The sequence below is a fragment of the Oikopleura dioica genome, chromosome XSR (genome assembly GCF_907165135.1).
Source record: "Oikopleura dioica chromosome XSR, OKI2018_I68_1.0, whole genome shotgun sequence".
NCBI classification, from domain to species: Eukaryota; Metazoa; Chordata; class Appendicularia; order Copelata; family Oikopleuridae; genus Oikopleura; species Oikopleura dioica.
In genome coordinates this window covers 10735685-10749340 of record NC_137294.1, presented here as the reverse complement: position 1 = coordinate 10749340, position 13656 = coordinate 10735685, and the positions used below count along the sequence as shown (strand labels likewise).

Genomic DNA, 13656 nt, shown 5'->3' with positions numbered 1-13656 from the left:
AGCAAGAAACGTTGAATTTTATTGAACTTGAAACTTTTGTCATGAATTAATCTTTGGGAGGTAGTTTCTACTAGAAACAAGGTAGTTTCTCGTACGGAAGTAGGTTTTTTCCTTTTGAAGAAAGAAAGAGGGCTTCGACAGGTAAAGGCAAAATGGGACTTTATAATAAATAGAATAAAAACAAGCACAGCGCGATCTGAAAGCCAAAAGCAAGTTTTATGGCTGACGAGGGCTTTGCGTTTTCGAGATTCGTATTCGGCGATGACTGACTCGAATTCTGGACTCCATGATCGTCGTTGGAATGATCGGTTGGGCGTTCAGAATTTCCAACTTCTTTAGATTCGAGTTTTATTTTTAACATAATTTGACAGTTTTACCGTCTGAGTAGAAGTCAGAGTCTTCCTCCAGGAATTCGTCCGTTCCGGAAGTGGACGGTTGACCGGCGATTCCTCCTTGTTCTGTGTCTATTGTTTCTTCACGATTAGGTGAAACGTTCGAGAAAGAGTTTACCTCATCCATGTGCACTAAAATGCAAAGGTTAGTAAGGTATTTATATTTATCGTGAGATAAAGTGGATTATCCAGAATGTGGATATCAGTTATTAATAATTAATTTAATCACATTGTTATTATTTTAAGCATGGGAGCAGTATGTTTTTGCCTCGTGTTAGCTGTGAAAAATGCCGAATCACTCGATCACCTCTATTCCACTGTGCTATATTGCCACATTCACACACTTGATTGGGCGTGGTGCCTCTTCAACTCGATTAGATCATGGTACCGTCAGTGCTCAGAAAACTATTGTATAGAAAATACCTTATGAAGTGATCAACATCGTCGTAAGCGGACTTATCGTAACTACTTTCATAGTTAGAGAAAGGGTTCGAGTCCGAGTAACTGTAGTATTCAGCGTTGTAATTTGAAGTGGGCTCCTTTTCGCAGCATTTTCGCTCGATTAAAGTTCCGTAGCAGCGCTTTACTGAGGAATGCTTCGGTGCAAGTCCCCGTTTGCCTTCATCCTCTTCTTTTGGAACGCCACACATGCGAAGAGTAGTAGCGAAATCACCTCCTATGCGAATTAATAGTAAGCGAATGCAGTGGCAACCTTCGGTTACCGTCCTCGCAGCCAAGCGTCATAATTTCAGTAAGCTCCTCATTTTCGTAGTGGCCCTCGTATTTACACTCAAGGAAGAGCTCGCTTTTGCCGTTGATGCAAGAACGCTTCCCAGAAGCTACGATTTCTCGCAGATGACACTAGAATCAATCCATCAATCAAAAACTAGCGCTATTAGTTACTTGTTCAAGTTCTGTTCCATTACACTTTGCTCCGTTGGCGATGAAATCAAAGTCGCAAGTCTTGCTCGGCTCGATTGACCTTGTTCTGTTGCCAGCCTCGTATTCCTCTCGCAGGCCGTGGAATTTAGCTCCCTTGAATCCAAGCTTGTTACAAACTGCATCGGCAAAGCGCTTTCCACGATGTGCTTTTAACGAGTAAGCTCCGTCTCCAACGCAGACTGAGCCAATGTTTTCTGCGAAGTTGTTGATAGTTTGAGCGAAGTAGAGTTTTCCTGTAAGTAGGGTAAGGCACATCAGCCTCACTTATGGACAGATAGGTTACCTCTGTAAAAATCACTCAGAATCGGGTGGAACCCGTCATCCAGCAGGTAGTCATCCTGGGAGGCGATCACGGAAAAGAAAATGGCTATCAAACGATTCATCTATCAGTCTTAACTAATGCGTTCTTACATGGAAATAGACTAGTAATCGCGGGGTCTTGAACTAAGGTAAACTCTTTTAGTCTTGAAGCTTTTGGCAGTGAGAAACAACTAGAAAAGCTACTAATAGAATGTGTTTATTTATGTAAGAATAAAAGCGCATCATTTTTAATTATTTTGAAGGGTCGTTCATCTGATTAACAGACATTTAAGGAAGTAGAAGGGTTAGAATCCAAACGAGTACAGTGCAAAAATGATGAAGAAGCAGAAATGGGAAAGTTTGAGGCAATTTGTACATGAGAATGCGTCGAGAACTCGGATTAATGAAGAAGTTTTCGATTCGTCTTTGATTTCGTTGCTCTCTTGAAGTGCTGAATGAGTTTGCGAGAGTAGATCTGTCGCTGCCCTTACATTCTCTGCCAGCATTTCTGGCACTTTCTGGCTTTCTCTTTTGAAAAGAAAGAGTCTTTTTTTGTGATTATTGACTGGAAAACTGCATTGACTTGATTTAAGTTCAAGCTCTTCCGCTAAAATTAATATTGTTAAAATAAATCGAAAATATGCTGTAATTTAAAGCTTTAATTTTTAGCTTCATTTTTCGTGTTAAAAAGTGGCTTAGGAATGATTGGAGCTGTTATTTAGAATAAAGGATGATAAATCGATGATGAGAGCGAAGATAGGCGATCACCTGGACTCCAGTGAACAATATTACACTGGTGATCTGGATCACAATTTGTCAATTTGTCAATTGAAGTAGAATCACTCAAGTTTCAGTCAAATTTTATAATCGCTTGTTCTTCCAATACCTTTGGAGAGCAGTTGGCGGGCGGTACTCAAAATCATGCTTTTGAGAGCTTTCGTTGAATTTCGGAATGATGACTGGGTCGTTATTTGTTGGACAGCATGTTTGCTTGATGACGGCTCCTTGGCAGTATTGTGGAAAACCTTGCCAGTGGGGTTCCTTGCCAGTGGACGCGATTCGTGGTGTTCGACCAAGACCGCAAATGTTGATCTTGATTTTCGTCCCTAGAAAAAGCAACATTTCGATGAGCTGGTTTGGCAAAGTTTACCGTGAGAGCACAGCCCGTTCTTGACAACTTCTAGTTCTTGAAATGATTCCTCAATGAAGTTGGTGATTTTTTGATTTCCAGTGAAAGTAATATTCAATTTGAAGTTGCATCGAACATACAGTTCGTCCCTATCGCGGAGACACTCCTCGCCTTGTTCGTCCACAATCGTTTTCACGTCGCACTAAAAACTTTGGTTTTATTGTCGCCATCATGTTTGAGCTACCTCTGGCCATGAAGCATCCGCAGAGCAGTTCGCACCCGTGACGTAGTAGTCAAGATCGCAGTCGCTTCGAGTCTTGCCGCATTTAATCGCGCCCGGGCCGCTGAAGCTACTCGACTCGCTGAATTTAGCGACTTTCTCGACGCCAGGGAAGCCAAGTCGTTTGCAAGCGGCATCGGCGTACCGCCATCGTTGTTTCTTGTCAGGGATGCAGACCGAACCGACGTCCTTTGCGACGTGGCCGAGCACTTTTATCACGTAAAGTTTTCCTAAAATGAATGAGTTAAATTCAGGTTGCCGAGCTTCAGGGACGAGTGAAGGAGAAGAGCGGAAATAATTACCTTCGAAAAAGTTGCTCAAGATCGGATAGTATCCATCTTTCATCTTCCAATCTTTCTCTTTTGGAGCTTTCGCATTTGCCGAGGGGAGCAGCGCTTGAACGAACAAAAAGAGCAAGTTCATCAAGATCTGAAAAGAGAAATAATTGACTCGGGCGGTGAGATTTTTACATTTTGACGCTCTTGGCTTGATGGAACTTTCTCATTGAAACAAAAGTGGTGGCAGCCAGAAAATTATTCAAATTCGCAGTTGAAAGAAAAGACCCGAGAAAATTATATTCTTAAAAAAATGGCGTGAACGAGAAAACGGAAAAGTCGCGAACTTAGAAATATTAAAAAAAATAAGTTGATGATGAACAAAAAATGAAATTTAAATTAGCATATTAGATAGTAGGAGCACACGATTTAGTATGCACAAGATAAAGATTCATGCGAAGTTCAGAAGAATACTTATATAGGAAAATGCGTTGGTTATAATGAGTAACGGTTATTGTTGCTTACTTTGGAAAACTACCGTAGAAACTAGCTTGTTTTTTTTTTTAAAATAGTGTACTAGTACGCAGACATTGAAATATTTAAATGTCCAAGAAGAGGAAGCTATAGCTTTGAATATTCGGAACGGGCCTTAGGAACGGACCTTTATTATTAAAAAATGGACCAGAGAAACGAGTAAAAAAGTGGATGGCGTAAACTAGTGCCTGGAGAGAAGCTATAGCTTAGGCCAGCCCTTATTTTAGTACTTTGGTCAGTATCTCTCAATTAAACTAGAATAATAAAACTCTAGAAGATCATATCCTTCCTGGTATCACAAGCTACTGAAGTTATTACTATTTTATGGCCCTTTTTGTATATTGAAATGTTGAACCATACGAATTTGATAACATGATAATAAAACTTTTTAAGGATATAAGAAAATATATAATATTTGCGCATGTAATATTCGCCCGCTTCAAGATATAAAACAGGACGGGTGTGAGACATAAAGGGAGGACTTTACAAACTTTATAGAGAACCTTTAGAAAGAAACACAAAAAAAAAGAAGAGATGAAGGAAGAGTTTGGCAGAAAAGCATCAGAGTGGAGTTAAAAGAGTGGATTAGAAACTATCACCTCGCGGAAACTTGCTGCGTCATCCATTCTAAACCCTCGGAAAGGCCCTCGCCAGTGAGCGCGCAACACGACTGAATATTCCAAGTGTGCGTTTTCAGCTCCGTCAGCTGCAGCTGCTGACTGATCTCAGCCGCCGTCATGCATCCCTTTACGTCCTGCTTGTTCGCTAATACTAGTAGTCTGGCGTTGGACAGATCTTCGTGGCTCAGCATTTTACTCAGCTGAAAATCGGCTTACTATCTTAGGGGAGGGCTTAGCTCTGGAAAGTCACTGTAGATAAACGCGGGGATTAGTACTAGCTCGAGGGAGTGTAAAGCTAGTACTGAATTACTAGCAGAAGCGTCTAGTTACCTCTACTTTGGATATGTGAAGTCTCTCGCGGTCTGTGCTGTCGACGACGAAAATTACAAAGTCGGAGTCGGCGAAGTAGGTATTCCAGCTCGTTCGCAGCGACTCTTGCCCGCCAATGTCCCACATGAAAAAGTGCACATTCTTGCATACTATCTCCTCGACGTTTGAGCCAATTGTTGGGGACGTGTGAACGACCTCGTTCATCAGGAACTGATATAGAATCGTTGTCTTCCCAGCGTTGTCTGAAATAAATAACGCGTCACTGACTGCGTATCTAATCGCCATTTCGAGTTAAGGAACATGTGAGAACATAATCATCCTACTCTCTCTCACAGTCTCCGAGTCTGAGGAGTCTACTTTTGTTCCTCAGAAATAGGGCATCTCCACATCCTGAGTTTGTTACTACTAAAGATCATAGAAAAGAAGTGGCAATAAATACATGATCTGGAATTGCCCTTATTATGGAGAGCAAGGGTAGAGTCCTCCATCGACTCACAGACTAATGGAGAAAAAGGATTATACCCTCACGTGGCCATATTTTAATGGACTAGACTCACCTAATCCGACAACAATAACTTTGTGTTCCTCGTCCATAAACATCTTCACTAGTTTCGTGAAAAGCAAACCCATCTTCTCAAAGTTCAAGTTTCAGTTTTCAGGAGTCCCGAGTAATTTCTAAAATAATAGCGATTTCAAATCCGGGCTTTTCGAGAGCGTAATTGAAGAATTTCAGAGGCAGTCTTTTTACACAATAATTGCGGGCTTATACAAAATTAGCCTAGGAAGAAGGAATAAGGGTATCCGCGGTACTTTCTCTTGAAGACGTTGAGTGTGAGGCCGTAGCCGGCGAATAGAAGAGAGCCACCGAGTAACATGAAGAAGCGACGGTCGGCGAGGGAGGTTTTCGCTTGAGCGGCTTAATTGATACGCGTTAGATAAAAATAGACCCGCTCGTGAGTCTGGATACCTAATCCCAGCTTACTGTATCGCAAATACTATCTACGACACTTGGGACACGCATCAACCTTTACCGTAAACAATTGAGTCTTACATTTGATCAACAAAATGGAGCCCAACGTCGCTGCTCCGTAAAGGATCATCACAATATGTGTCTCCGCGACGAGCTGCATGTTTGAACTTGGGTAGACGAAGCCTATCCCGCCGCCACGCGCGCGCATGATATACTTTTCAAACGCTCTCATAAGATCCTCGAAAAAGTATCATAAATAGTGGCACTTACTTATTTTAGGAAAATAACACTCTGAGAAAAAATCCAATTCTTAATGTCCACCCCCTTAATTTCATAAAAGAAGATTGTCCTAATTGGAAGCGATTCCTGAGGTCCTCTGATCGAGTTCCACATCTGGCCCGAAGTGAAAATGAGCGACGCAACGACGCAAAGATAGCCAATTGTGTCTCTATTCAAGTGCTCTTTTATGCTATCTAACTTCATGTAGATAATCGCCAAGGCGGACACGGCAATGAGGGAGATGAACCACCAGCCGCCGTAGTTCGGCGGACGGTAAGCAGTGAAATGAATTCCAGATCGATCGCTGAGGAACTGTGCCATTGCTTCGGCCATGTAGCCGCGCGAAGCAATGTCGAACTGATCGTTTTTCGATGTTCGACCGGCCTCGTTGAAAAGATAAACCGCCGGAGCTGAAAAAGAGCTACTTTTTTCTACAAACTCGCAAGATTAAACCCGACTTGAGCCGCATTGCGTCAAAAATTCTATGTCCGTCGTGCTCATCATAATCGACCAGGACAAAGAACATCTTGGCGTAGTTACTCTCCGTGGCGGTATACCGTGTTGATTTTGCCAGAATCGAAAACTCCTCACTTGCTTCGGCGCAGATTTGACACCCACGTGACGGAGACTGCGCCGTGAACATGACGAGGGTTGAGTACTCCTTGCCTTTTTGGCGGACGTAGTCTTCGAAGTCCTTCTGACCCATTTTGATCACCCAGTCGGAGCGCTTTCGCCTAAGAAAATAGCAAAACGAGCATCATTTTTTTATCTTACTGCCAACGAAGCATTTGCTCTGTCTTTTCCTCCCATGCGCTAGAAACTGCCAAAAGTGCCGATAGAATAAGCGATTTCATCGTCTAAAATTTAATTTTTCTTTCAAACTGTTTTTTTTGTTAAAATAAATTATCCATAACGTGAAGAAAACGAGAACAAGAGAGGATGGAATCTAGGAACAGAAAAAAAAATATAAAAAATATGAGAAAGTTCCTTACTGCGGCAAGTCGGATTTTAAAATATTCAAAATTGACAAACTGTTGATCATTTATGAGTTTAGAAAGTGGAATTGTCTTTCGATGCAAAATATAAAATAGTAGAATGGTATTTAGATTACGGAAAAAAAGAGGATGACGAAAAAAGGTCTGTGTTTTCGGATATTCAGCGCTAGTACTTTACAGAATGATGCGAGTTTAGATTCTTGATTGGCTTCTTATTGATTTTTCTTGTTGCAAAATTGAATCATACAGCAGGACTTTTACACACTTGATGATGAGTGCTCTAGTTTTAAGGGTATGTTACGAATCTAGTAGTAGTTCATTTTCAGCGAGTATAAGCAAGTTACAAAATCAGATTTATTATTTTTGATCTTTTAATTTAGTCGATTTCAACTATATGATCGTCGTTTCTTGGAGCTACTCCGTCGACGACGTCAACCAGGTTTGGAGGGATGACGAATTCCACCTCTTGGTTGTTCTCCAAATTGACGACTTCTGGCAAATTAGACGAGCTTTTTGATTTCACACACTGGAAGTCGACGTGCCGCGAGCGGTGCTCCTCCTTCTCCCATGATAGGGTTATAAATGGCCTAAAGTTTAGAGTAAGGTTTTAAATCTTGGTTGTGCAGAAGCACAGGGAGTCTGGGAGGGTTTCTTTTGGGCTTCATAATGATATCTGTTAGTTACCTTTGAACAAAATTGTAGGAGACGTGGCTTTTTCCCCTTCTCTGCTTGACACGTTCTTTGGTTGTCGGATAGCCTTCTATACCGAGCCGTATCTTTTTGAAACCGCGGTCGATGAGCACCTGTTTCGCTACCTCTCTGTTTTCGATGTACTTAGCGAAGCGGGAGAGTTTGCTCGAGACGACGGTGTACAAGCTCTGGCGTTCTTCCTCGCTCAAAGGCGGAAAGTCCTTGTCCCAGTCGATGATGTCGTCATCGTGAAGAACAACTTCAATTTGAACGGTCAAGAATTATTGATCAATCTCGGCGTGAAACTTACCTAGTCTGATTTCTCTGTCGCCAACTGAACATGCCTCAACCAGCTTTGGCATAATCAGCGTCTTCAACAGTTTGGAAAACTCATCCCGCGCACCAAGATTCGAAAGTTCGTGCATCATGTCCGCGAAATTCTCGCATTGAACAGTATCAGCGGAGAACTAATTTCAAATTCAATTTCATTTTTTCAAATTTTGAATCATTCTTTTTCTTAATTGTATTTACCGGTATTAAGAAATAATCGCAGGTTTCTCGCAGCTCAGCGAGGGATATTCCAGGAGGGCATTTGATGATTCCGCCAGTGTAATAATCCAAAATCGCCTAAACGAAATTATTCCTTTCTCGAACAAGGCCAAAGCTGGTTAAAAACCTTGAAAACGGGTGCAGATATATTCTCTGTAAAAACGTATTCGCCATGTTCGTTGAGTTGGACCGAAACAACACCTAAACTTCGTCTTGAAACCTGGACGTTTTCCTTAGTTTTCTTACCAGGTTTGAGAAGGCCAGCGGAGAACATCTTCCCTAGGAGCGTTTCTGGATGACTTTGAAAAATGGCAGTACTGCAGATGAAACGTGTTTTGTCGACAATCAGGGTGAGCTTCTTCATCGGCGAGCGCTGATGGCTCCTCGACGGAGTTGATGTCTCGCGCGGGTTGATCCCCTCTACGATGTCGCTGGTGCTTTTGTAAGACAGCGCTGAAGTGATACTCGTCCGATCGTCGTAATCATTCATTTTTCGTTCGTCCCACTTTTGTTTCTGAAATGATGAATAGCTAGTAATCAAGTTCTTTTTTTGCCTAACAATTTTTTGTTTGTGCCAAACGGAAATCAAATAATAGGGTAGTCTGAACGGGAGTAATAAAGAAAGATATCTAATTATTCTCGTCAGGAAAGGTCAAATTTGGGAAGTACGGTTGTTTTCAATAGTTACAATTTGGAGGTAAATTTTACTCTTTTTTTTCAATGGCAGGATTTGCTTCCTGCTAGGAGGGAGCTAGATTGGATGAGCGTTTTAGTGAGACCCAGACGAGCATTTCAGACTCGGGGCAGACAGTCTGCCTCTCTGTCCATTTACTGTCTTGCAAATCCAAAATAGCAGAATAGTAGAACCGACTGTAATAATCAACAAAATTCGATATTTTGAATATCAAAATCACAGAAAAGGTGGTGGGAAATCACCGAGGAGGAACTTGAAGACAGTTACAGAATAACAAGTGGTCACTCGTATCGTTAGTCTCATGAGATTACTGTAATAGAGACTGAAGAAGGCGACATGGGTTCAGTAATCGTCGTTCTTCAGAACGAACTTTTTTCCTTGGCAAGTTTGAAAAATAACAGTTCGAAACGCAAAAATATAAAAGAAACTATGGAAATATTGCTTGACTACGATACTACTCTCTTTTCGATACTCAAGAAGGGTTTCTGGAGACCGATACTATAGTGGTATTGAAATTGAGTAGTAGTATTGAAGCCAAATGGCGCATGTAAATGGCGGATAAGTAAAGTTATGAAACGTAGGGCGGTGAGAGGGAGAAGTTATCAGGACTTCTTGCTTAGGGGGGTAATTCAAAAACATCAGCATCGGTTGTGCTTTTCATAGGGACATTTACGCTTATCGCTGCCAACTTTGATCAATTTTAGTCTTGCATCAGATTATTTCAAGGCTTTCTTGTTGAATATAGAACTATACAAATCGATGAAGCATAAATTTTGCGAAGTAAATACTGATGTAATAAGAATTCAAGTAATATTGAATAAACTGTATTTCTGTCGTTAGATATTGATTTGAACGAGTACGAAAAGGAGAGAATTGAGAATTGAACTTATCTGTATTTAGATTTGTTTGGAAAACGATTGGGAAGAATTCAATTTTCTTTTCATTTGAGAGTTTACACAATGAAACTGCAGTATAGGATAGATTTTGAAAGAACAGTATTAAAACAGAATACAAGATTAAGATCAGTAGTTATTGGATTAAGATTAAAATTGTGCGTTGTTTCTTTTTTCCTCTGAGCGTGTTGTTGTTTTGTTGTTGCTACGTTTTGATTATAAAGCCAGGTTTCTTCATCTTTTCTTAGCTTCTGAGCTGGGCCATGTGTCTCATGTACGCGGCGTGGAAGGAATTCATGAACTCTTTGTCTTCTTCGATGAGTTTTATCAGCGTGCGTTTCATGACATCTCGCTCGAACTGTGTCGACTGGTGAAGAGGAGCAGGAGGAGCTTGAGTGTTGTTTCCGGCAGCTGTCTGCGGCTTGAATAGTGGTCCGTTGCGTACCTTCACAGAGGGGACCAACATATCGCCCTCTTGAGAGGAGGAAATACTGCTTCGTCCGTCAGAAGCGATCGAAGCAAATGCACCAGGCTAAAAATGTGATTAACGGTGTATTCTCTTATTGATAAAGGTGCCTGTGGAGATATTTCAAGACTTACGGATAGGAGAGTAGTTGGATTAGAACCTTCTCTGCCGAATAAATTTCTTGGGACTGTATTGAAGCTCATGTTTCTCGAAGGCGGGCTGAGCCGAGAGCTGGGGCTCACATTCACATCATCCCCGCTTTCAATGACGGCGAAAGACATGGGCTGGTTGAACTCGGACGAGTCGTCAGTATCTTCCGACTTTTGACCACCTAGCGAGCCGGTTCCTTTCATCGGCGGCGGTGTTCTGAGCAAGTCACTTCTAACGGCAGTTACTTGACTTGCGTTTTGAGCGCTGCTGTTTTGATTCTGTAGCACTTCGAAGGAGAACACGTCCTGATTGCGCGAGGAGGCTTTAGAGATGCCGGAGAACTGAGACATCGAACTGGGTGACATGAAACTAGACGAGGTTGCTCCCTGCTGAGCAGAACCATGGTGAATGCCGATCATACTCTTGAGCGCGTCGGTTTTGCGCTTGTCGATCGGGGTTTGAGGACCGCCGGGGAAAGTTGATGGATAAGGGTGCTCAATTGAGCTTTCGAGATTTTGAACTGGAGTGGCTGGCTAAAAGAGGGGTTAAGACAGAGAGCAAGAAAGCTACTTTTACCTTTATCGGTGTGAAATTGCTGCTGAAGAGCAAGTTAAGATCGACTTTCTTTCCGGGCGTGAGGGGAGGAATGGGGACGTTTTTGGGGGAGTGCGGTGATTTACGCGAGTTTGTCATTTTGAAGTCACTGGGTTTCGTTTTGGGCGTCGTCGATTTTGACGATTTACCCATAATAAGCATCAAGTCTTCCTTGCACGATGCGAGACTGTCTTTGTCTTCGGACGATTCCGTCGAGATCGGCTCGAACACGGGCTCGACGGACATTGCATCTAAAGAAAACTTGTTACAGGTGATGATTTCTCGTTGAAGCTTACTCGAAACTGGCTCTTTGACGCCTATGTATTTCTGGATGAGTTTGGTGATGCGGATACAGTCGTACTGGTTGTAGAACCAAATGCCGCGCGGGACGGTGCGCGTGTCGCCCGACTGGTACAGCAGGAATGGCGCCTTGATGTGAACATTCATGTTGTTGGTGATCTTCTCGGAGAGGTTGTTGATCGAGAGACGGTTCATGATCGTGAAGCCGGCAAAGGGAGCCACCCGACGGCTATATACAAAGAGAGTGCCCTCCATCTCCGGCTTCGTCCAGCTGTTGTTCTCCACATCCCACATGTACAGCGCAACCGAGACGGCATGGTCGAGGATCTCCACCACCTCCGGATCTTGGTGCCGCAGCGAGTTCAAATTGACACGAGCCTTTTCAAGAATCAAAATTGGAATACTTATTTTTAAGATTAAAAGGAACGCATATGCAATGATGATCATTGATGCTTGATAAATGGAAATATACAATGGGTTATCCTGAAATGGGACGGCTCGGCTGAGTCCCAACACGGTGCTCTTCTGAGCACGATTTAAGAATTACCAATTGTATTTTTAAATTAGTAAGGGGCTTCGTTAATCACCTCAATCGCCTTCTTATACTTCTTGCCCAGTTTTTTCCTTGGAGGCATAGGCAAAGGCTTTTCAATGCCCTGATAAGGAGGGGCTTCAGCGGGAAGAAGAAGCTCCCAGGCGTCTTTCCTTCTTGGATTGACCCGCGCGAGCGTGGCGAGATTGAATAGCCTCGGCGTCCGAAACGACTTTTTTGGCTTTCTCCGATAGCCTTGGTGATAATTACGCCGATTTTTGTGATAATGGTCATCCGTACTGGAAGACCAGCTGTCGTTGTGCCACATTCTAGCGAAAAAACCAAGTTGGAAAAAATTTCAGAAATTAAACGGACAAGGAGAAAATTCTAGAGCTCTGGATTTCGAAGAATGAGGAGAAAGTCGAGTATTCTAGTGACCTCGTAGCTAGTTTGTAATTCCGTAGACTTTGATTCGTTTTCTGTCTGTACATCAATACTAACTGCTTCGAGGGCGACTAGGAATAAAAAAAATGGGGAGAAATTCTAGTGTATAAGATTAAGTCCGTCTTATAAAAAGTAAAAGTCGCGACTTATTCTCAACTTCCCAGAATTCCCTCCTCTCTGAGTCGTAGTAAAAATGGGTAAATGACATAACGAGGAATGATGGGGCATTGGTCAGAAGGGGACATAAGTTTTTGAGCCAATAGAATGGCTCGAAAACTCCCGAATTCTACCGATTCAGAACGCCACACATCCGCCCGCACATGTTTACCATTTATAATTTTTTTAATTATCATAATTTTTAATTTTTTCTTAATTTTTCGATAATAAGCCTCAACTACAGTCATTAAATGTGGACGAAATAAAGTACTACAGAGCAAACAAGAGAAAATTTCGCGATTTGGTTTGGAAAACGAGGAAGAGAACATGGCTAAACTAGCCTGTCATTTTTAAATGACTGTAATGAATGCTAGATTGCACTTTTTCCTTCCCGATGATCCCGGCCCCACACTTCTATTGGTATTACAGTGTTGTCGACAGTACTGTCGCGGGTACGACGGTAGCTTTCGAAAGACATCCAACGTCGTTAAAAACGAGTTGGTTGTTTTTTTCTGGCTACTAACTCATCTGCCAACTCCACGAAACGAAACCAGAGATAATGGAAGAAGTGAATTTTCCCTGAGCTATTGCATTTTGTCCGTGACGGTTTTAGTGCTACCAGAGCAGTGTACAAATGGAGAAACTGCTGAGGTAACACAAATAGCCGTCTTGGGCGACGCAAAAAACCGACTCAAGAATAGAGAACCATCTCCTCCCACTAGAGTTCTATAAACTATAGAGCGGATTCTTCCAGTCTTCACAAACTGCCTTAGAGGAGACTCTTTCTTCTAAAATTTTCGTCTAAGGCGGCGTAAGGAGAACGAGAAGGATCCGGCAAAAACGACTAGACTCCTCCACCCGAACCCAACCAAAACCCTCATCTGACCCTCTACTGTTAGAGATAAAGAGAGGGACTACAATGTCTTTACTCTCCTGACTATGCGGATTACTGGCTGTGAATGCAAAGTGGGCCGACTTTTAGTGGAAAAATGACTAAAATCCGGCATCATAGCACATTCACAGTCCAATCCAGCAAATACTACGATGGAGAAAGAAATTCTATCTTACTGTAACTATTTCTTTCCGTCAATTTTTCAAATCTTTTGATTCTGTAAAGAAAAACTTCTTATCCTAAATCTGTC

At 42.2% G+C, this 13656-nt stretch overlaps 6 protein-coding genes across 10 annotated transcripts; all 6 read right to left on the bottom strand.

The window, feature by feature from the left end:
• Positions 1-2: 2 nt before the first annotated feature.
• LOC145710534 (uncharacterized) lies at positions 3-1732 on the bottom strand. Of its 2 annotated transcripts, XM_081788303.1 has the most exons (8): positions 1618-1732; positions 1296-1567; positions 1115-1253; positions 816-1068; positions 700-755; positions 511-524; positions 378-464; positions 3-333 (listed from the first exon to the last, which is right to left on the bottom strand). In XM_081788303.1, exons 1-8 carry the CDS (start codon positions 1715-1717, stop codon positions 217-219), a joined length of 1038 nt encoding a protein of 345 aa, XP_081644429.1. In that variant the 5' UTR covers positions 1718-1732; the 3' UTR covers positions 3-216. The 2 variants fall into 2 exon arrangements, with proteins under 2 accessions (XP_081644429.1, XP_081644428.1); XM_081788302.1 differs by having other exon boundaries at positions 378-524.
• Positions 1733-1773: 41 nt separating this feature from the next.
• On the bottom strand, positions 1774-3472 carry LOC145710229 (uncharacterized). 4 transcript variants are annotated; one of them, XM_081787945.1, is made up of 7 exons: positions 3346-3472; positions 3008-3273; positions 2785-2965; positions 2521-2740; positions 2403-2476; positions 2126-2241; positions 1774-2085 (listed from the first exon to the last, which is right to left on the bottom strand). In XM_081787945.1, the coding sequence occupies exons 1-7, from the start codon at positions 3464-3466 to the stop codon at positions 2035-2037; spliced, it is 1029 nt and encodes a 342-aa protein (XP_081644071.1). In that variant the 5' UTR covers positions 3467-3472; the 3' UTR covers positions 1774-2034. The 4 variants fall into 4 exon arrangements, 3 of the variants coding, with proteins under 3 accessions (XP_081644071.1, XP_081644070.1, XP_081644072.1); XM_081787944.1 differs by having other exon boundaries at positions 1774-2241; XR_014135021.1 differs by lacking the exon at positions 2403-2476 and having other exon boundaries at positions 2067-2085.
• A 33-nt stretch (positions 3473-3505) lies between these two features.
• LOC145710227 (ADP-ribosylation factor-like protein 5B) lies at positions 3506-5507 on the bottom strand. Its single transcript, XM_081787942.1, has 3 exons — positions 5360-5507; positions 4803-5044; positions 3506-4672 (listed from the first exon to the last, which is right to left on the bottom strand). Exons 1-3 carry the CDS (start codon positions 5430-5432, stop codon positions 4448-4450), a joined length of 540 nt encoding a protein of 179 aa, XP_081644068.1. The 5' UTR covers positions 5433-5507; the 3' UTR covers positions 3506-4447.
• Positions 5508-5512: 5 nt separating this feature from the next.
• LOC145710228 (dolichyl-diphosphooligosaccharide--protein glycosyltransferase subunit TUSC3-like) lies at positions 5513-6939 on the bottom strand. The gene is made up of 5 exons (XM_081787943.1): positions 6826-6939; positions 6505-6785; positions 6143-6461; positions 5854-5990; positions 5513-5718 (listed from the first exon to the last, which is right to left on the bottom strand). Exons 1-5 carry the CDS (start codon positions 6903-6905, stop codon positions 5576-5578), a joined length of 960 nt encoding a protein of 319 aa, XP_081644069.1. The 5' UTR covers positions 6906-6939; the 3' UTR covers positions 5513-5575.
• Positions 6940-6942: 3 nt separating this feature from the next.
• Positions 6943-8796, bottom strand: LOC145710226 (BTB/POZ domain-containing protein KCTD20-like). The gene is made up of 6 exons (XM_081787941.1): positions 8532-8796; positions 8413-8486; positions 8268-8363; positions 8047-8203; positions 7731-7995; positions 6943-7633 (listed from the first exon to the last, which is right to left on the bottom strand). Exons 1-6 carry the CDS (start codon positions 8773-8775, stop codon positions 7423-7425), a joined length of 1047 nt encoding a protein of 348 aa, XP_081644067.1. The 5' UTR covers positions 8776-8796; the 3' UTR covers positions 6943-7422.
• A 991-nt stretch (positions 8797-9787) lies between these two features.
• LOC145707532 (uncharacterized) lies at positions 9788-11844 on the bottom strand. The gene is made up of 4 exons (XM_081785071.1): positions 11379-11844; positions 11065-11333; positions 10473-11021; positions 9788-10404 (listed from the first exon to the last, which is right to left on the bottom strand). The coding sequence occupies exons 1-4, from the start codon at positions 11827-11829 to the stop codon at positions 10117-10119; spliced, it is 1557 nt and encodes a 518-aa protein (XP_081641197.1). The 5' UTR covers positions 11830-11844; the 3' UTR covers positions 9788-10116.
• Between the last annotated feature and the right edge of the window lie 1812 nt (positions 11845-13656).